At 37.5% G+C, this 23,578-nt stretch overlaps 1 protein-coding gene and 1 long non-coding RNA gene across 3 annotated transcripts in view; both read right to left on the reverse strand.

Moving 5' to 3' along the window:
• LOC307169983 overlaps window positions 1–23,578 on the reverse strand; it is a 553,579-nt gene that overhangs the window by 82,474 nt on the left and 447,527 nt on the right. The gene's annotated exons all lie outside the window — the stretch shown is intronic.
• LOC307169955 (uncharacterized protein) lies at window positions 2,361–11,403 on the reverse strand. 2 transcript variants are annotated; one of them, XM_079890844.1, is made up of 6 exons: window positions 11,273–11,403; window positions 7,849–8,169; window positions 7,233–7,523; window positions 7,014–7,118; window positions 6,807–6,868; window positions 2,361–3,073 (listed from the first exon to the last, which is right to left on the reverse strand). In XM_079890844.1, exons 1-6 carry the CDS (start codon window positions 11,328–11,330, stop codon window positions 3,035–3,037), a joined length of 876 nt encoding a protein of 291 aa, XP_079746970.1. In that variant the 5' UTR covers window positions 11,331–11,403; the 3' UTR covers window positions 2,361–3,034. The 2 variants fall into 2 exon arrangements, with proteins under 2 accessions (XP_079746970.1, XP_079746969.1); XM_079890843.1 differs by lacking the exon at window positions 2,361–3,073 and adding an exon at window positions 5,147–5,356 and having other exon boundaries at window positions 11,273–11,382.

Raw genomic sequence — 23,578 nt, forward strand, 5'->3', positions numbered from 1 at the left:
CACTACTTCACATCATCTATCTTTTCTTTTTTTTTTCTTTTTTGTTCTGTGTTGGTTCTTAAAGCATGTTGAGCTGTGCTGTATTTAACTTCATATTTTATTGTTGTTTTCCTGTTTGTATTGTAGAATTTTATCACTGTGTGATGGAAAATATCACCTGCACTTGAACAGGTAAAGTATGTTTTCCCCCAGTTTAAATCTGTTTGTCTGAACATTGGAAAATTGCACTAACTGTGCAAATCTCTCTCTCAGGGCTGTTTCCAGAGTCAGCCGATCAAAGAGCTCAACTGCCTCTTTACCTTGAGCTTTAAATTTAATAAAGTACTATTTTATTCCATATATTTATATTTATATATTTATTATTATTATTATTATTATTAATATAATTGTATTTATTTTTTTGTATTTTGTGGAGAGTCGTACAAAGCATTTCACTACAGGTCGTACTGTGTATGATTGTTTATGTGACCGAAACAGACTTAGACCTGAACACTGAACGGTTCCTGCTTTCGTAGAATAATAGGATTTTAAAATGTCATCATAGTGCCTATTTTTAAATGAATAATTTCCATCCCAGAGCTAAACATACTGTAGCACGACCTCAGTAAGAGACAGTAATTGTGTGCCTTGTGCTCTGAGCCAAAGATCCAGCCCGCTCTTCCACACAAAACAGTGCCTGGTGGCTCGAGAACGCAAGCCCTAAGTTCAAGGTGCAAACCTTGAAAATAAAAAAGTGAAATTATCTCTGCACAAACCTCAAAAACACTAACCCGCAAAAACCCAGACGCTGTGCACATGCTCATGTAAGAACTGTTTTTCCTGCTAAGACAAAAGCTGAGATAAAAATTCACCCTACAATAAGTAAGGGATAATGTAGAGCGAGGCGGTTGTTATAGCGTATTCAACCCCGACAGGCTGATCAGGATGGAAGGGGTTGTATTCGCTATAACACCCGCCTCGCTCTACATTATCTCGCTAATTACATGGCTACCTACCAAATAAATCAATAATTTGACACAAAATATTGATTTAAAAAGGAGTTTATTGATTTAAAAACGATTGTATTGCTTCCGCTAAAGAAAATGGTCCGTTCCGTCTCTACGGTTAGAATCCTGCATCCATAGCAACGCTCTGTTTTTCATGGCAAAAAACTTTTCCAAACTTTTTTCCTTTCTTATCTCTGCATCCCCCTCTCCCTCCTCCCTTCCTTTCACCCTGAGTCAAGTCACCAAAAGTTCACTAAGAATGTCTATATTATCACATATGATGTATGTTGTGAATCTGTTGTTTTTCCTTTTCATGTTTGGTATCATTTTAAGTGTCTCAGTGTGATTGGTAAAATGCTCTCAATTTCATTGCAGTCATTGGTTTAATGAGAGAGATTGAGAACTTAGGAGAATCCTGTTCTCCTCTCTGGGTGATGTCTCTTCAAGATATCTGATAATTCTCCTCTCTCCCCCGAAACCAGGTGTTACCCCCTGGGGTACATGAATTGGCCCAAAACAACTCTAAACAATATTGGTACAACACTTTTGTTCTGGTCTGGGTATTTAAGGGTAGGTGACAGAGCAGTCTTTGGGACTCTTTACCAGGATCATCCCCCATACAGTGCTGTTTCTGTGTTTTCCTGTTGGAAAGCCCTGACACACCACTGTGTGTTTCTGTCAGGAATGCATTGCTTACTTTTAGAGTCATCTTTGAGTGAATGATGTCATGTATTTATTATTTCTGAGTTGCCTTTTAATAATTTCCTTGTGTAATTGGCATGATACATTTTTACCTGACAAATAAATGTTAAATCTTGATTTATTCTGAAGTTTTCTGAAATCATTATTTCTAGTAGATCAATGTGGAGCCTGGTGTTTCCTCAAATCTCTATCCAGGATAGATCAAACCGAAGGCACTAATGAATGGAGCATGGGGCACATCATTAAGGAGACCTTCCGATTTCTGACTATCACTTAGCACATCACTTAGCTGTCTTAGCACGTTGCATCTTGTGACTATTACAAAAAAATGACACCTTTTGGGAAGCATGGGCGACTGCTAAGGGTAAAATATTTTGCACTGCATCCTCTAACTATTTCAGAACTGGCTACGTGTGTGATCGTGAGCGCACATTCGCGACGTGACGTCTCAAAGCGATACTGGGTCCTTAATGAATGTATAATTAAAAATATGGGATACCCAGAATAATGAAAGATGTCAATTAATTCATAATCAATTGTAGTGGCTATTTGTCCATAAACTTAAACAAAACTAATAATACCAAACTTCTCAAATGGCCACTGAGGCTACGTAATGGGTTAGGCTTTACTTAATTTAGGTACCAAAATAAACTAATGCCCATAGCAAAAGATGAGTTCGAGGAGGTTTATTTACACATAAAAGCAAGCTCACAGACATTTCCTGCTGCCTCTCTCACGCTGTGGTAAAAAACCATATGCCCTCGCAGCCCTCCTGGTTCCTCCCACCTTGACCTGTTTATGCAAATTAACATAGCACCACGTGACCAATAAACGACAATGTAAATAAACAAGAAAATAAGCATAAATGCAAAATAAAGCAAGTTAACTTTTAGCAAGAAAAGAAAAGAAATAAATTAGACTATAACTTAAGCCTAAAATAAACAAAGTGCAAAATAGCTCCAACATCAATATTTATGATTATTTTATAATAAGAAACACAATCTAAATTGGATTATCATTTGAAATTGGAGTCAGATTAAGTGTAAAGCTTAAGTAATATTGAAACTAAATTCTAATAAAGTAAGTCAACTTCACTGGAGCGCTGAAAAGACATGCACGCATTATCTCTTCGCCCAGAACGTAGGACTCCGTCTTTGGGCCAATGGGTGGTCCTTACAATCTCAATTGAACATCCCCATAATGACCCTGTTGTGTGTCCACTAACATTAAAACTAACATTGAAATCTGCTGAAAATAACAAAGTTTTATATCATGCTTGTCTCCATGTCAGACTGTGAGGTTGTTGTAGGAGATTCCTACAGTAAAATCAATGACCAATGGTCTGGTTATTCCATATAGTCCACATAATCTTCCTCTTTAACTCTCTGTAAAAGAAAAACAAAACACATCACACAAAATATAATAAACAGAACAAAATAAACGGGAAACATTTTCCACAATATTTCTGTTAAAAGTGATTTAGTAGTAAGTAACTATTGGCTGAAAAACCTGTGGGAAAAGGGATTTAAATAAACACAACAGAACTGTAATATGACAATCATCTTAGTGCTTTGTATATTAATAATAACCATTACAGCTGTAACAAGCAGTCAGTACTGTTATTAAACCCCTTCTATTACACATGCAAAGTGGTTGTCATTTAATGGAAACATTTATTTGCCACCATTTAAAAGCAATATATTAACAGTAATGCTCTCTCACATTGCCAACTGTATTTTGCTAACCGCTTTTTTCTGTCATTGGTAAAAAAAATAGCAGGGCATGGTGATAGAAATATTTTGTACATAATATTAGCCTATACAAAAAATATCATGGCAAAAAAAAAATACTTTTTGGTACTTTTTGTTGTTGTTGTCTATGCTATTGTCACAGTTCTGTTCTGTTTGAGTGTTTTTGTCACTGGTCACATGTCTTCCTTTGTTCTGTTTCCCCGCCGCTCCTTGGTTTCCATGGTTACCCTCATTAGTTCATTTGTATCACCTGGTTCCTCGTTAGTCTTGTCTGCTGTGTCTTGTTCCCTGATCTGTTCTCCCCTGTATTTAAGCCCTGAGTGTTTCAGTCTTCACTTGTCAGTCAATGTTTAATGTTAGGTTTTCCGTGTTTTGAGCACACGCTCCCTTTTGTTCTTTGTATTTGTTATTATTGAGAATTAAAACCTTGGATTCTGCATCTTCGTGTTCGCCTCCTACCTCATCCACCCAAGAAGCCTGACAGCTATAGTCCACACACAGTAGGGGGAAATTTATCATTTAAAGGCAGGGTATAGGCATTTTTTACAGAAACATTTTATTTTTTCATTATTATGCTGCAATTGATGAGAGACAGTATCTTTGTACTGGACTTTTTTTAAAACAGGGTTCACAAACTGTATAAAAATGTTCACATCGGTTAATTTCTGTATATAATAAAGAGTATAACGTATTTATAATCTTAGTAAGAAATAAGTCAACATTTGAACCAGTGTAAAGTTTTTTTTTTTTTTTTTTACATTTGTATCATTATATATTTGAGTAGGCCTATGTTGAGAGCCAACATTTACGTTTAAAAGTGTAATTCGGCATTAGCCTACTCTAAAACAAATACGCAATGAATTCTGTGGTAGGCTGGATCCGTTTGTAGGCCTATCTTCATTTCACAGGAAATGAAGGACGCATTTGATAGAGCCTTCGACTTTGGATGCAGCAGCAGAGTTAGAAAGACAGTGACCGAGCGACACAAACAACCAGAAGCTGCATTTGACAGTTCCTCCTGGACAGAGCTATGATGCTGTTTTAGCAGCTGTTTCTCTTAAAGACCAACAGATGGCGCCGTCTATAAGTTTACATTATAAATGTGATGACCAAAGTAAAACGGTGTATCAGTCAAATACATGAGTATGCAGCTTACTGTAAGCTACAATGATTTTCAGCTAATCACTACTAGAAATGGTCTGTCTTTATCATAACAGATTCAGGTCTGTCTTCAGGTCATGAGCTGGTGGCGGGAACTGCTGTGGTTTACTATCATGAAGGAATGGCTATCATTAGATGTACTGGCACACAGGGGTGTAGTTTGTGGGGGGGTTGGGGGGGAGATAACCCCCCCCCCCCAATATTTAAATCTATGCATTACAACCCCCCCCCCCCAATATTATACCATGATCACATGAAAAATATGCAGACCCAAACTTCAACCCCCCCATTGTTCAAACCAAATCTACGCCCTTGCTGGCACAGCATACAATAAGATGATAATATGACATGTTTATGTAATCTATGTAATCTATTTAAATGGAGTGTCTAGTGTCTCGACTATTAGTGCTGCTATTATTAGAGAGATGTGATTTTCTGCTTTGGACTTTAAGTGATGATGTGCTTGTTACATTTATCAATATATCCAGTAGGCCTATATTGTAAAAAAACAACAAAAAAAACCTATTATTAGACAAACCAAACAGTGAGGGGTAGGATCAATGTTTAATAATGAAAGTTAGATACATTTCCATATGGCAAGATACAGATAGAACATTTTAGTTGAGTTTCTGGATGCTATAGACCACCACTCATTGAAACTAATAATGAAACTAAACGATACAATACAAAGTTGCATGGGAGCATATTTGATCATTTTTTGGGAATATTTTCATACACAGCATCATTCTTTGATTTCTGCAAGGAAAAATACACTCAATCAGGAACATTGCTGATACAATAGAACATTAATAAAAGACCAACTGAGGTTTCACTGTGCAAAGCTTAATGTTTTGTTTTGAAAAACTGTACAGAACAGATGCTAACATGAAGCAGCAAGAGGAAATGACATCAATCATGACTTTTCAAACCGTTAAATCATCAAACTGTTTAAGTTCTGCAGGATTGTCATGACAGCCTGTGCTGAGAATGACTGTCTTTCACACTAAAGCAACAGCACTGACACTAGTTGCATCACGTCTACAAAGCAACCAATGTCTGCTAAAGCTGCATCTAACCTCAGATAATCATAAACCACAGAGACGCTGCAGCTCGATGACACACTTCAGCAGAGGTGACATGAGGAACTACTCCATGTCCTACTTTCTCTACAATTCTAATGTATAAAAGCTGATTTTGTATGGGTTAGGCTATTTAAAAATAACAAACCACACAGCCTACAACATGTGATTTTAAACAAAAGATCATTTAGGCCAGAGATCACATGACGAGTCAAAACAGAAATAGAAATGGTTTGTCCTTAAACTAAAGACGTGTAACGATGCAACTCCATTGACTATAAGTGATCTAGTTCAGTCAAACGATACACCGGTGTAGACACGAGACTGACAGAGACTGGTCATGGTTTCAAGACTATAACATTTTTAATGGATTAAATGTATTGTTTATAGGGTTAATTCAGGGTTTGAGTTCATCACAAAAAAAAAAAAATTACCACTATATTTACAATATATTAATCTTGGACGCACGTTGTTTTTTTTGTGCTAACAAAACACTTGTATCGCTTCATTAAACTGAGGTTAAACCACTGGAGTCACATGGATTACTTTAATGATGTCTTCACTACCTTTCTGGGGGATGAAAGTTGTGTAGCTGTCTATGGAGGGACAGAAATCTCTCAGATTTCAATAAAAAAATAAACCTTCATTTTTGTTCTGAAGAACGAAGGTCATTCAGGTTTGGAATGACATGAGGGTGAGTAATTAATGACAGAATTTTTTTTTTTTTTAGGTGAACTAATAACCCTTTAACGATCGCTGCTGTATGTTTTAATGTGTGTATTAGGCGGTGATAAACTAACACTTTAATGTAATAATTTATCAATGACTGTTGAAAAACAAATCAATCATTTTTTGATAGGCCTACATTTTAAAAACATTTTCTATGTGATAATACATTTTGATTTTGATCTACTAATGGCTTATTTTTAGGTCTGTAGAATTTAAATAGCCCTGCAAAATGGAAAAACTTACACTGAGCTGCAAACCGTTTAGCCTTCATAGGCTTTTGATCTGCTCTCTGCTGAAGGTAATGATGACGGTTGAGTCGATAAACCACAAACGTCTGTTCACTGACCGTCTCATGCTGCAAACTTCAATCACACTAACTGACTGCAACTACTTCTTACCTTTTTTCGTGTTGTTGGTTTACTCAATGCTGTATTAGTTCTGTTTTCCTCCTGGGTCTCAACTGCAGTAACAATAATCACAGATACTGTATGTTTACAATGATAGTTTTTAATATATATTTAGTTTTTGTGTGTTTGTGTTTGTGTGTCTTAAAAATATATATATTTTTAAAAGATGTGCACAGATGAATTGCTTATACTCCTGACCTGTTTTTCTACATTTCTTGCAGATGCAGAAGATCACGACTATAACAACAATCATCAGAGATCCAGCAGAGATCAACACTATCAGAGACACTGAGACTGGAGGAACTGAAGGAGAGGAAAAGAGAGACAGTCATTAGTGTGATTGAATGTGTCTGATCTACAACAGAAGACAGAGATCAGGTCAGTAAATACACACATCTATCATCAGTGCTGTGGTACCTGCACATGTGTGACAGAGTGTGTTGATGTCCAGATGTGTGGTCTGGTTGCTGATGGGATTGTTCAGCACACAGCTGTAGGTGTTTTTATCCTGATATTCCACCTCCAGAGGTAGAGAGAGACTGATGCTGAGATCACACACACTGATGCTGGACAATACACTGATTCCTGCGTACCAGGAGAGAGTCGCATCACACACATTCAACACTGATGAACACACCAATGAACAATTTGATGATGATGAAGAACATTGTGAAGAGTTACTGCTGATGACAGGAACAGGCAGACGAGCTGAAAAACATGAGAGAATAAAGAGAGATGTGGGTAAATCTAAACAATCTTATTTTCGGTGTAGTGTGTTGACAATCAGCGAGTCTTTCTGTGACTCGCTGTAACAATAAAATGATTAAACATTTCAGTATGTACATTTTAAGAAATATTCAAAGTTAACTACAAGTTAAGCTCAATCTAATGTATTTTTGGCATAATGTTGATTACCACAAACAAATTATGTCCACCAGAAAAGCAAAAATCTGTTACAGTGAGGTGCTGAATGGAGCATATTAAAAATTCAGTGTTTCAGTTGTGAAGGACGAGACATACGATCTCGACTCACCATAGACAGACACACTGAATGTTTTTGACGATCGTTTCGCTCCCCTTATTTCTAGTTTATAAACTCCAGTATGTTCAGTTGTGGTGTTTGTGATGGTCAGAGATCCAGTTTGATTTTCCAGCTTCAGTCTGTCTCTGAATCTCCCATCAGGAACATCATCATATGTGGAGAAGACTCGGGTCTCAATGCTGATTTTAGCTATCAGAGAATTTTCAGCTCCATATTTCCACAGTATATCTTCGTCTTCAGGTATTTCAGTAACATTAGTGTGTAGTGTGACAGGATCTCCCTCCATCACTGACACTGACTCACCAAACACTCCTGGAGAACACGAACAGGATCAGATTAATGCTTCTTCTGATGGTTTACAAACAAGAGTTTGGTTGCACCAGCTGGACGTACACTGAGTTGTAAGACTAGACTGGATGTAAAATACACCTAAAGTCCTGTATGGAATTAATACCTGTTGCAATATTTAGGAGTATTGCACATCTGAGACTAAATCTGTATTGTTTATGGTTAATTTGTGCAGGATAATTGAGATGTGTTTGCCAAATACACACTGCCGATAGATGTAACTGACCCAACTTTCTCGACTGTGTGCAATATCACTGGTGCTGCTCTTCAGTGGTTAACTTCATATCTATCGGACAGACAGCAATTTGTCAGGATAGATGAGAATCGATCCCGTACCGTCACCATTTCTCATGGTGTCAAGGTTCTGTACTTGGTCCTCTTTTATTTCTAATTTATGTGCCGCCACTAGGACAGATCATCAGACAGCATGGTCTCAACTTTCATAGTTACGCTGATGATATTTAAATTTATTTCACGGTTAAACCTAACTCCGCTTGTCCACCCGCGTCTGTTATCTCTTGCCTTCAGGAACTTAAAACATGGATGTCTGATAACTTCTAACAACTTAACGCTTGCAAAATTGGCCCTAAATCAGAGAGTTTACCCCAGCATGACATTTTCATTGATATTGATGGTGTCCAGATTAGGCCTTCAAAAACTGCGGAATCTGGGAGTTTTGTTCGACGACTCATTACGTTTTGACTCACACATAGGTCAGATCTTCCACTTGCGGAATATTGTTAGTATACGCCCCTCTCTTAACTTTGCAGATGCTGAAACTGTTATCCACACTTTTATAATCTCCAAATTGGACTACTGTAACTCCTTATATAGTTATAGCGCTTTACCCACCAAAGCTATACATCGCCTTCAAATTGTATAGCCTCCATTTATATCATATCACTCCCATCCTTTACCAAATTCACTGGCTTCCTGTGGTCAATCGCATCCAGTTTAAACTTTTAGTCTTAGTTTATAAAGCCTGCCATGGCCCCGCACATTTATACCTTGCTGAGTTAGTGCAACCATATGTTCCTGCCCGGAGATTTAGATCTAGCAATGAAAATTTGCTTGTCGTACCCACGTATGAACTCTCTACTGTGGGTGGTAGGGCTTTTAGTGTTATAGGCCCTATAAGCTATGGAATAAGCTGCCTCCTCTACTTCTGTCTTCCACTTTTTCAGTATTTATGTTACATGTTTACTTTATCGAAATTGATGTTTTCTCTGATTCTGTAACTTCTCATGTTAATCATCTGTAGTTATCTGTTGTCTCCATCTGCTCTTCTGCTTGTTTGATTGTTATAATAAGCAGATTGCTTTGTCTCTTTGTCAACTGTTTGTATTATTTTGTGAAGCGACCTTGGATTCTTGAAAGGTGTTATAAAAAAAATAACGTATTATTATGATTAACAACATTTCTGTATGTAATAATGTAGCCTACATTATTACATACAGAAATGTTGTTAATCATAATAATACGTTTTTTGTTGTTGTTGTTGTTATATTACATACATTATGTAGGTAATATTAAATATTAATTTATCTGAGATTATAAGCGGAAACTGCATATCATGCATTCTCTTCCTCGGAGCGACCGTATGTTTGGAAATAATATTTCACGTCTTTAAGTCCATTCACAGCAAGCGATATTTAGCCTGTGAATAATTTAAAATAACTGTAAAAAAATATATATTATTTAACACATAACATAATTACATAACCCTTGGGATACAAGGTGAATTAAGTTGTATGCACATAACTTTCAGAAAGAACCCTGAAAAATTCCTGACTTAATAAATAACCATTTACATGTTTAATTTGTAAAAATGTACTGAGTGTTCAGATATAAAAACAATGTTAGGTAACATTTACGCATTGAAATCAGATGTCGTCACTTGTTGTTATGACATGAACAATGAAGTTATTTATTAATAGCAAAGTTTTTAACCATTATGAATTATCTACGCTGGCTGTGCCTGGTTGTAGTTTTGGTTGGTGTAATCTTACACCCAAGTATTTTACTGTACGTCTAAATGGTGTAACGGCCCCTGATGTTTGAAATTATGTTAATTGCTTTTTGACTAATTCATTTATTTAATCATTATTACTTGTATTAAATAATTGAAATATTTATTAGGGATGGCTATTTGTATTTGTATGTTTAGTAACAATAAATATATTTTACAGAAAAAAGTTTTGAAAAGCGCTTTCTGAGCCCCACTGAGTTTATTCAGTATAGAAGTTTCCATTATTTTCCCTGACTTTTAATACATTTTCCTTTTAATAAGATTCAATACCTAACAATTCCTGACTTTAAATTAATAACCACATGTTTTGGACATTTGCGTTGTAAGAATGTACGAGGAGTTCAGATATAAAAACTTCGTTCTATAACATTTGTGCATTGAAATTAGATGGTGCTCTGGCTTCACTTGTTATGATTGCACCTGATGAAGACCTGATGGTTGAAACGTTGTGCTTTTAATAAATTTATCTTGAGTAGCATGCCGTGTGCGGACTTCACTTCTATTTTTTGTTTACTTGTTATGATGCCATGATAATTTCAGTTCTTTATTAATAGCAAAGTGTTTAACCATTGTGAATTATCTACGCTGGATGTAGTTGCACATGGTCGTAGTTTTATTTGGTGCAACAGGTGTAGTTATTTATTAAAAGGCCGGACGAAGCTGAGTCACCTTAGATCTTGGTGTAACGCTCCTGATGTTTGAACTGGTTAATTTATTTGCTTTTTTTGCTGTTGTTCATTACTACTACTAAAATATTTTAAATAATTTTTAGAGATTGCTATTTGTATTTTATATGTTCTATAACAATCCTTGAAATTATATTTAACCCAGAAAAAGTTTTGAAAAGTGCTTTCTGAGCCCCACTGAGTTTGTTCAGTACAGTAATTTCCATTATTTACCCTGACTTTTAACAGTTTAATAGATTTTTAAGGCCTGTAAATCACAATTTAAAAATTCTTGGGCAAACAGAGACAACAGCAAATGTACGGTATACACTGTTCTGAAATATTAAGTCATAAAAATGCTTTTATAACTTACCAGTCAGATGGCACCAGCACAAAAAGAACAAAACAAACAAGTGAAACATTTTCTTCATCCGTTCAGTGTCTGATCTAATAAAACTTTCTGCTGAAAACACTCATCTGTGTGAATCCTCCCACAACGAGTCTGACCCCCCTAGAGCAAACAAAACCTGAACGCATGTTATACAGCCTCTAGTTACATTAAGAAAAAAGTTTATTTCTAGCTCTTATTACGACTTTAAACCCTGGTTTCACAGTCAAAGCTTAAGTCTAGTCCCAGACAAAAATGTATGTTTGAGCTGTTTATCAGAGCCATTGTTTTGTCTCAAGATGCTCACCAGTGATGTTTTTCTAAGGCATGTTTATAAAATCTACTTCAATGTCCTAATTGAACAAAGGTCTAATCCTGGCTTTATCTAAACCCTGTCTGTGAAACCAGGCCTAACAGTTTTAACAGAGTTACCGGTACCGTTAATTTTGTGATGTCAGTCATCGGAAATGATCTTGAAACACTGTGCCATTGTCTTCATATGATCACATGAGAAGAACTTTAGTTTTAATATCTGTTCAATGTGACAATATACTCTCATTGACAAATGCGGAACAATTAGTTCATGCGTTCATGACCTCAAGGCTAGATTATTGTAATGCTCTACAGGGTGGTTGCCCTGTACGCTTAATAAACAAACTACAGCTAGTTCAAAACTCAGCAGCTCGAGTTCTTACCAGAACCAGGAAGTATGACCATATTAGCCCGGTTCTGTCAACACTGCACTGGCTGCCTATTAAACATTGTATAAATTTTAAAATATTGCTGATTACTTACAAAGCACTAAATGTTTTAGCTCCGCAGTACTTGAGCGAGCTCTTAACACTTTATAGTCCTTCACGTCTATTGCGATCTCAAAATTCTGGCCAGTTGATAATACCTAGAATATCAAAATCGACTGCTGGCGGTAGATCCTTCTCCTATTTAGCACCAAAACTTTGGAACAGTCTTCCTAACATAGTCCGGGAAGCAGACACACTCTGTCAGTTCAAAGCTAGACTAAAAACACATCTCTTTGACCTAGCATACACAGGACACATTATAGACTTCTATAATTCAATGTTAGGCTGCATAGATTAGGCCAGCCGGAACCGGGAACACTTCCCATAAATCCTGAATGATGTACTCGTTACATCATAAGAATAATGTCGTCTACGCTAATATTAGTCTCTCTGTTTATCCCGAGGTATACTGCAGCCCGCCGGATCCAGGCTGTATCCAGATCTGATGAAGGACCTGCGCCGGGACGGGTTGACAACGCAGTCCTGGAGTGTCCTCTAGTCTCTTTCTTTGTGAAGGCCTCCCTCCCCTCCCTTTAACTCTCTACAGATAAAGCGTTGTTGTGATAATTCCGGTTCGCGTGGCTACGTGGAAGCAATAAAAATTCTGTATTATAAATTTTAAGGCCAGACAAGTATTATGTTGAGGGTTGATTTGTAGGGAAGGACTACACGCCTGCGCACATATATTCAAACGCACATACTTATAGACTGAACTCGTAATACGCATGTGCACGCCATCGCCGTTCTCACTGGTTCGCATTTTTGAGTTTTGCACAGAAAGAACTTAAGAGTTAGCGCGGCCCCTAAGTTAATAACTAATGATCGTTGCGACGGAAGTGAATCAATCAAACTAACTTTATCTGGACAATAACTTTATTCTAGAGCTGCTATAAAGCCAAAACAATCTCTGTAACTTCCTATTATCAATGTAAAGCCACTTTGGAACAATCTACATTGGTAAAAGCACTATATAAATGAAGATGACTTGACAAAAAATGTTGAAGTTTAAGTGATAAGCACAAGGGATGATTAAACAGAAAGTGTTTTTGCTCTTAAATACACAAGACATGTATAATAGTATTCAACTGCAGAGCCGCAACGCTGATGAATGGAAAGGAAGGCAAGGTCTCGAGCACGACACTTTGAAAAAAGAAGAGGCGCAATGATTAATATGATCATCTAGTGCATATTTAAAGTCCCTGTGGTGAATAGCAAGTTTTAAATGTTGTTTATATATCTGTGTGGTGTTTGAATATGTTTTAAGACAAACCATGTACAAATTCATGTCAACACACTATTTTCTCCTTAAAACTACAGTGAACCAAAGACAGTCTCAAAAACACGGCTTAAAAATCGCTGGTGTTTCTGACGTCACAAACTACCTTGTAACCAATCAGATCAATGTGTGATCATGTCAGATCAATGTGTCACCTCCATAAGACCTTTATGACTGATCCAAAGCAGACTTCTTACGTCTGGGCGTTCTGACCTCGTATGTGATACATGTAGGCAATCTTCATTTTTTGCATACACAGAGACCTTTACAGGTAATTTACTGGTAATGTTACAACTTATCTTACTGGTAAATTGCTAGAACCAATTAACCAGTATTTTTTAAAAGGTCCTGTTCACACATGATCTCTTATGTTAATTTACCAGTAAAGACTGAATGTGGAAAAGGGGTTATTGTCAGTCTATTTTAGATACACCGTCTGGTGCACCTGGACATATCATCAGTGATGTAACCTAGGATCACGGAGGGTTTCGGGTCTTTCAACAATCAGACCCCCTCCCCTAGAGGCGACCCAGCCGAGGTGATCAGGTCCCAGCTAGCGCTACTACCCTACACGCCATGCCTCTCCTCTCCTGATCTACAGCCACCTTGATGCTACTTCTGCAGCATCAGTGGCCAACTTGATGGCCCTTCGCTGGCTCGCCCCTGTGATGCCAAGCATTTTGTAGGCCCTGCAAAGGGATTGGCCCACAAACCATCGACATCCCACTTCGACGGGTTGGCATCTTGCCCGCCACCCATTGCTCCGGCAACCCTCCACCAGCTGGGAGTACTTTACCCTCTTTCTTTCATTGGCCTCCTCCATACGGTCCTCCCAAGGCACTGTAAGCTCCAAGAGAATTACCTGCTTGGAGGCCTCTGAGGTGAGCACAATGTCTGGCCTTAATGTTGTTATGGCAACTGCTTCAGGGAACTTCAGCTGCTTGCCCAGATCAACTGACAGCTCCCAGTCACGCGCCGTTGCCAACAGGCCAGAGGAGGTGCCCCGGGCAGCTGGTGTTGACTTCTCCCCAGCTCTGACAAAAGCTGTGGTCTTCACTGGGCGGAGGCTCTTGCTGTGGCTAATTCAACTCATTGAGTCAGTCTCATTGAGGTGTGACTCTTGACACTTAATACATCTGAGTCAAACTGAAACCTGTTGCGGCTGGTTTTACTAAAAATAAAATAACCCCTTTCACACGTATACTCTTTACTGGTAAACTACCGGTAAGAGATCATGCATGTGTGAACTGGACCTTTTCAAAAATACTGCTAAATCGGTTCCGGTTATTTACCAGTAAGGGAAGTTGTAACCAGTGCTCGAAGTGGGCTTCCTTAAGTGGTCAATGCTGGCAAATGTAGGGTGTTCATTTTAGGATATCCTCAGACTTCACTCATATGATGAAAAGGCATCATGCCTCAGACTAAAAGGCTTCAATCATTGTACAAAACGGAATTGTGCCTCAGAGCGAAAGGCTTCAGGTCTCAGGAAAAACATGTCAGGTCTCATACAATTAGGCATCAGACAAAACAAACCCAGACAAAAAGGAATCAGACAAAAAGGCATCGGACGAAACGGACTCAAGGCCCCGATATATTCACTGCAAAGATCTTTTTCTTCTTTGCTTAGGGGTAAACCAAAGTTGGAAAATACCTTTTGTGGGTAATTCCATTCAAAAGACGTGTTTATTAAACGTTTTTACTTGCAGACATGTTTTTATATATTTTTAGAAATATGAAAACAATCACATATCCCATAGAGATAGCACTGTAAGACAGGTTAGCAAAATTCACACATAATTTATACAGATAAAAACTTGGCATCAGAGTTTTAAAATCAAACATTTTAAGAGAACAATACATCTCACTTTTGTTTAAACCAATGAGCATTAAGCTGTGTCGTTAGGAAGTCGTTTCCCATCATGCTTTTTGATCAGCACAGTTGGTGTAGAGAAACTGCAGAATCCGACACGTCCACCTCGCCATCGCGAGAGTTTTATTGTCATACATCAGCATGACATCAGAGCTAGGCACACCGCACTCAGCATTCATCTCGCGGTGATCTGCGCAGATTTTGCTCATCTCAAACTAGCCTGTGACTGAACCACAATTGTTTAATTTTGCATGAGAATCACCATAGACGATTTGTGCAAGCTCTTCCTATCGCGTCATGGATGATAAAATGAGATAAAATGTGCAAATAATGGAGTTATAGGCTACAGTGGTCTCTTACTCGTTAGTTTCTGTGAAAGCTTGAGCTTGATGTTGAAATTCTTCCAGATCATTATGTCCATAACCAAAATAATGAATCATCTTTTTAATGTACAAATTATAGTAAATTTTGAAAATGTAAACTACAACATTTAACATTTATGTTCTGCTCAACGACCTTCAGATTTTTAGACAAACAAAACCACGCCGCAAGCCTAAGTGATTAATATAGCCTACTAAGAACATACAATACAATTTTACAGCACTGCACAAATGGAAGTAAGCTGGAAGTCCTTTTAAATACTTTTTAAAATGAAGTGAATATCATCAGTCTGTAGTGCGTATTACTTTATCTTTGGTGTCAATCAGAGGGACACATGCTGCGTCTCAATTCGCCTATTTATACTACGCCCTAAAAGTATGTAGCCTATAAAGAGAGTATGTAGCAGAGGAGTAGACAAGCTTTGGGACATAGCCTACTATATCTTAACTAATCTTAACGCCTTCAACGGTTGCTTTCATTTCCTATCATATCAGACAATGCAGAAGCACGCTGATCTGCAGTCGAGGGTCTTTCATGCGGAGACTCTCCTCATATGAATGCATAATGGTAGCCTATTCAAATGTAATGGCTAAACAGATGTTTTCTAAAAGTCCCCATTGGTATTAAAGATGAAATATAATAAGTATAACATTAAATAAATCTTTTTTTTTATCAGGTTATACTTTGATTCGTCACTCTTTTATCTAAACCTCTCGACGTCGGTCAGTAATATATCTGCCATGTTTTGTAGTTTTTAACACTTTTTTTACTCGTGTTTGTAGTTCTGAACTGGATCCTCCTCCAAAGCGCAATGGGTTGTGGGCAATATTAGCGTTTATAGTGAGCACAGATCCACACTGGAAAAGTCTAATTTTGGTTGGGTAGCAAATAAGGAGGATCAGGAAACGGGTATAACTGAGAGAGAATAGATCCTTCTGTTAGAATTCCATCTATATCCCCCGTGGTTAGGCTATACCCAATGCCAGAAATAGACCTATTCATACATAAAGAGATACACAAGAATTAAAAAAGCCATTCAATGTAATCGTTCAACAATACATTAATCAAGCATACAGCAACACGACTCAAATATTCACAGATGGATGAAAAGATCCAAAATCAGGCGGAGCAGCTGCAGCAGTGTATATTCCTCAGTACAATATTAAAATATCAGAAAGAGCAACAGATCATTTTTGCAACAGAATTGTATAGCTATACCCCTAGCCTTACAATGGATATAAGAAAATCAGCCTGAATACTGTTTGATTTGTACAGTCAGATTCACAATCAGCTCTGGAAAGTTTAGATGGTGGAACATCCTCAGCAAGACAAGATATTTGAAATGAAACATTCATGTAGTATAAAGCACATTGGCGTAAGGGTGAGTTTTTTGTGGGTTCCAGCCCATGTCTGAGTAAAGAGGAATCTGATTAACAAATGAGTCATTAAAGGATCCTGAAATGAAATAAGAGGGAAGGCATCTGTATAGCATACAAAGAAATGTGGGGGTGGAAAGAACAACAGCTGTTAATAACAGGAAAAAGGACGTGATAACGACAAGATTACATATTGGTCATACAAAACTAAATCAAAATTTATATTAAATAGGGAAACATGAAACTTTGCGATAAATGTGCATAGGCCTACCCATAAATAGTAGGCTAGAGTAAATCATATATTACTAGAATGTACAGTATACAAAAACTTAAATTAGTTCAGTCACTAAATGATAGGGGTGTAAGCAATTATTCACTTTGAATATTCACAAATTATTAGAATTCACAGGAATTGTTTTTAACCAAGTGTATTCAACCAAGTAGTGCTACATACTTCAATCCAGTAGGTGGCGGACAATACAACTTTTAGTTGGTTTGCCATTGCCAACCGCCATTTAAAACCACAGGAGAAGAAGAAGAACTTCAAAAGTGGAGCAATTAAAACATCCCCTGTAGATGCAGTTGGAGTAGAAATGGGAGAGATGCCTCTAGATATTAGAAGGGAAAAACTGGCAATAACATACTGGGTAAATCTTCAACAATCAGCAAATAATCACCTTACTCGCAAAGTATTGGAGGAGTGCTGGGAATACTCATATGATGGAGGACACAGTTTTGGATGGAAGAGCAGAGTAGCCTATGGGCTAAGGAATGTTGTATGGACAATAAGATCTTCTGTCCCAGTATACTACTTACTGATACTCCACCATGGAAAGTCCCTGAACCTCTTGTAGATTTGAGTTTACTAGACAAGCCCAAAGAATAGTACACTGGAAATGAGGTTAATGCTTTTTTAAATAACACATTTTATTCAGTATTACAAATATTTACAGATGGTTCTAAGGAACCTATCAGTCAAAAGGTTGGATTAGGTGTATATATTCCACAATTTAAAAAACAGATTAGTTTGAGGTTGACTGATGAGATGTCTGTGTACACTGCAGAGTTAACAGCTATAATAATAGGACTACAGTGGGTCGAACAAGTCAGACCAAACAAAATGGTAATATGTTCAGATTCTTCTTCAGCTTTAGTTAGTATAGTACATGCAAGATCAGACAGAGAAGATTTATTATTGGAAATATATTTATCACTATACAGACTGAAAGAGGCTGGAATAATGGTGTATTTCTGTTGGGTACCAGCACACATTGGGGTATCTGGTAATGAAGTTGCTGATAAACTAGCAAAAAAAGCACTAAACAAGAGGGAGGTGGATGTTAAAGTACCTATGGGGAAAAAGGAGGCAAAATCGATTTTAAAGAGAAAGTTAATGAATAAGTGGCAAATTAGATGGGACAGTAGTAGCACAGGGAGATGGTGTCATGGTATCACACAGACAGTAGGGAGGATATTGCCAGGGAAGAAATAGGAAAGAAGAAGTATTGCTGGCTAGGTTAAGACTGGGACATACAGGGTTAAACTCAACACTGGCAATTATGGGGTTACATGAAAATGGATTATGTGATGTGTGTGGTATGTCTGAAAATGTATGTCATGTATTATTTATTTGTAGTAAGTATAATATTTTCCGGGATGTATTATTCAGTCATCTGAAGAATGGAAAGGATAGAATGAAGAATGAGGATATTTTAGGAAAAGGTTTAATGGATAGACAGATATATAGAGCACTAATTACGTTTATATATGATTCAGGTTTGGGATTTAGAATATGAAATGCTTGAAATGTTGAACCTGCCATGGGGACTGAGTGTGGACGGAGGAGCTGAACACGCAGCGCCGGATGAAGCTCAATGAAACCTCTATTGCAGGTATGATAAATAATGATGATGTATGTGGGATGATAGAGTAGGGCTCAACAAGGAAATATAGTTAATGGTCCATTTGTGAAAGAAGAAAGAGGAAATAGTTTTAAACTTCAGACTTATCACCCAAGGTTAATTTGCCATCCAGCACAGCACAGTAGGTGGCGGTAATGCTCCTTTGGAGTTAATCGCCATTAAACAAGAAGAAGAAGAAGAAGAACTTCAAAAATCTACCGGGGGATTTCCAGCGTACTATTTTTTTCTTCTTCTTTTTTTCTTCAACAAACTATGCTTTGGGACACACTTATTCTAATCTCATATACTAGTATGGACATTGGGACGCAGAGAAACTGAATGTTTTAGGAAACGTGGTGAAAATGAAGCTTCTCTTTGGTTGGCTATTGTTGCTCTGGTGTTTACTCAACCATGGTGAGATGATCATTAACGTTATCTCTCTTCTGGCCGACGGTGAAAACGAAAGTGACTTTTTTTGTATCTCATTGTAATATTTTCCACATAGATAGTCTACGTTTGTATTTTGCGGTACGTGTGTTATCACGGAGCCCTTAAAGCAGTGGTTCTCAAATATTTTTGGTCGCGCCCCCCTTTAAACCTTTAAAAAAATCTGACGCCTCCCCCCTTCCAAAATTTTTTAATAATAATATATATATATATATATATATATATATATATATATATATATATATATATATATATATATATATGCGGAACGTTTTTTTTTACAATGAAAAACGTGCAATGATAAACTTACAAGTGTCTTTGATCTAGGAAATTATTGAAGGCCTGCTTTCTGTATTTCTCCTTGAAAAATGAAAAATAAAAAATTAAAAAATTAAATAAAAACGTGCAATAAAAAACAGGAATAGTTTTAATTTGTCATGTCATTGAATCAACAGTAAGAGAGAATAATAAACTATAATTTATAATTAAAAGATAATATAAAGCAGCTTTGGAGAGTGCCTCACGAGCTCAGCTTCTGGTTGGTCTTCTCACCAGAGCGCGCACAGCAGCGGAGTGCCGCGTTCACAATAGCAGCTCGTGATTCGGTCCGCTGAAGAGGTTTTTTTTCTTTGGCGAGCAACTTCTATGTTGGGCTTGTTCCAACGGTCTGAATAAGAACAATTCATTGCCGTTCGTTGCCGCTTTATAAAAGAAGAGCGCTATCACTACCGCTTTCACGCACTTGAACGTGTAACGTAACGGCTGTATTTTTATTTATTTATTTTTTGCTGATCTCCCGCGCCCCCCCTGCAGTAACCTTGCACCCCCCCTGGGGGGCGCGCCCCACACTTTGAGAACCTCTGCCTTAAAGGGACATGGTGGTGCAAAAAATGCAGACGGTCCCTTATTTCGGAAACTAAGCCGCCTTAGTTAGAGACTAATTCTAAAGTTTGTTTTGAGGAAAATTGGGTTGTAACTCGTTGTCTACGTTACTATGATTGTTAAATGGTTGTCATTAGTGTTTTAACAACATGTCATCATAGTGTGAGTAAATGTTGCATACTGATTAAATCATTATAGCCTTGCTTGAATGCAATCAACGTGAGTCGCTTTTGAATAAAAGCTGCTGGCCAATGTAACGTTAAATGAAAACATAATTTTTGGTAGAAAAACAATTTTAATGTAGAAATATCTTATGGGTAATGTTCATCTATTTTTACATTTACATTTTTTAATTTAACAAACACTTTTTAGCCAGGAGAACAATAGAAGCAGTTTAACCAACAAACGATCAACACTACGTAAGTGATGTGAGCAGTGAAGTCCCTGTTTGTCCAGCAGGAAACCCCTTTAAATATCTGAAGATTATGCTTTTGTTTTCTTTATACACATGAACCAGCATTGAACACACTGAGGACAACTGAGGGACTCAAACTATTACAAAAGGTGAAAAAATGCAGTGATGCTCAAGAAGGAAACACAATGCATTAAGAGCTGGGGGTGTAAACTTTTGAAAATTTTATTTTGTTTAAAGCTTTTTTTATTTAGTACTGCCCTTCATAAGCTATGTGTATTTGCATGTTTCACAGAAGAGAAAAGTGTTTCTTTCTTGAGCATCAATTAATGGCCCTCATATTGAGTCATATTGAGTCAGAATGAGTCATATGAGTCCTTCAGTCAGTCATATTGAGTCATATGAGTCCTTCAGTCAGTCATATTGAGTCATATGAGTCCTTCAGTCGGCCTCAGTGTGAAAATCTGAATCTCAAAATTATACAGTCACTGCTGGAAAGGTTTTAAATATGCAAGAGATGCTGGGAAATTAGTTAATCATTGATCATCCAAGTAACGACACATCAGGGGTATTTAAACCTTTGAACTGGTTCTGTTATTTAAGTTATTTCTACTTGTGGACTATATGTAAATGTTTTTGTTTGGCGTTTAATGAACGCCATTATGATGACGCCATATTCATTTCTTTTTCAGATTTTCTCTGTGTTGTTTCAAATGGAGTGTCAATGTCAGTGATGGAGGGAGATTCAGTCACTCTAAACACTGGTGTTGAAATAAAACAAGAAGATGATATACAATGGTATTTTAATGACATTCGCATTGCTCAAAACAGCGAAGATCAGAGTAAGATCTGTACAGATGTTCAGTGTGAAGAGAGATTCAGAGACAGACTGAAGCTGGATCATCAGACTGGATCTCTGATCATCACAAACACCACAACAACAGACTCTGGACTCTATGAACTAGAAAGTATCATTAGCAGCAGCGTCCGTGGAAATATCTTCATTGTTACGGTTCATGGTGAGTCATTGTTTAAAAACAAGTCTTGTACTAGGCATTTTTTTTCCATAAACACTTTTTGTTATACTGGTTGAAACTCTGTCTTCACATCCTGATAGCAATCAATAATAGAATCATTCTAAATATTAAAACATGCACATATATCTTCTGTGGAAGACTTCGGTGATACAAAAAATTTTCTTCCAGTCATTGCATTCTGTCAGGTTAGTCTGAGGAAGGGCCGCGGAAGGCCCGAAACGTCACACGTTAATAAATCATATAAATGGGAGCTCTCCGGTGTGCGGATCTTTACTTTGTTACCTGCATTATATATGAGATCCAGCACCCGTACTTGACTGGGATGTGCGTGATTAAAATGCTCCTTTTGAAATATGCTTTGAGACATGAGGTAGTTTAACACCGTGTCTCGTGATGCTTTGCAGACTCTGCTGTAGGACTGTCAATCTTCCTCTATAATCCTATTCGAATTCCATTCCTTATTTTATTTAATATTTGAATATTAAATGCTCAAATTCATCCTATTATTAATATTTATGACATTACAGAGTCTTATGGATCGCCAATGCGTGATGTTGATCGGTCTCATATCTTTACAGATAAACCGTGTCAGTTTGTCTGTTATCGCCGTTTGGCGGACAGCTGGTAAGCCCCGTGATGAGGAGAGAGGCAGAAAAGAAGAAATTCTTGCTTGTTTTAGCGCTGTTCCTCCGACAGTTCGCCTAGCTTGTCAGGGTGTAACATTGTCAGGTGTTCTGTCAGGTTGCTAGTTGCTAGACGAGTGATATTTCATTTGGATTTTGCATATTCTGCAGATTGCCACTTCTTTATTTGTAATTTTCCCATTTAGGGTTTGAAATCCAAACACCTTCCACATGTCGCTTCTCAAATTGTCAGGAGTGGTGATCTCCGTTTCTGTGGAGACATTGCTCTCCGCCATTTTTGACAGTATTGTTATGATGATACAGCATTGATAACGTTTGTTGTCAATTGTGTTACGATTAAAAAAAATTATTGTTCATCAGACGAAACAAAAGCGTTTCATTTTCACATGCAGGGTCCGAAATTAACACCCGCCAAGCGCCAAATGCGGGTAGATTTTCCGTTTGGCGAGTAAATTTTAAAAGGCTATCCGCCACACTGGCGGGTGAATGTTCATACCAAAATATAACATTTTCAGCGCGCACGCGCTCTTCTACCTCTTTAAGAAACTAGCAAAGAGAGCCCTGGCCGCGCGCGCGCACTCACTATTCAGAGCGGCCAAACGTCAAGCTTCCCCGTACTTTTTGATAAGCGTCCTTGACAGGGCGGCCAGAGCTTCTTTGCAGCTCAAGTCGGCTCTATCTGTTGACGGCGCTGAGGAAAAAGGATATGTGAAGCTCCCGCCACTGGAAGAAGCGGTCGCCGCCCATTTGTGTCCTGCTCATCAAAGCCGTGCAGAGCGTCTTCAGCACTCGCGGATCGCGCATGCTCCGCCGCTGGCCAGGCTGCTTCTGCTTTACACACCGTGGCCGTTCTTTTCTCGAGAAAATTAGTTTTCTCATAGCGTTTGCAACGCAATAGCCTACTCGTTCCTTTATCTCTCAGGGAACTGAGGTTACGTAAGTATATAACCAGTATGTTCTGCCTTCCCCTCCACATGAGTCAGGTAACACACAACTGACAAAAACGATTTTTATTTCACCCCAATGAATGATAGTAATATTTCATATATTTCTCTCATTTTGATCAATATATATATATAGGTAGGCCTATTATGTTGAATACAAACATACAAAATTGTTCAGAGCAAAATTTGAAATGTATATATATATATATATATATATATATATATATATATATATATATATCGATTTTTTTTTTATTATTATACATTTCAAATTTTGCTCTGAACAATTTTGTATGTTTGTATTCAACATAATAGGCCTAC

Source organism: Squalius cephalus, assembly GCF_949319135.1.
Source record: "Squalius cephalus genome assembly, chromosome: 13".
In the NCBI taxonomy this organism is placed as follows: Eukaryota; Metazoa; Chordata; class Actinopteri; order Cypriniformes; family Leuciscidae; genus Squalius; species Squalius cephalus.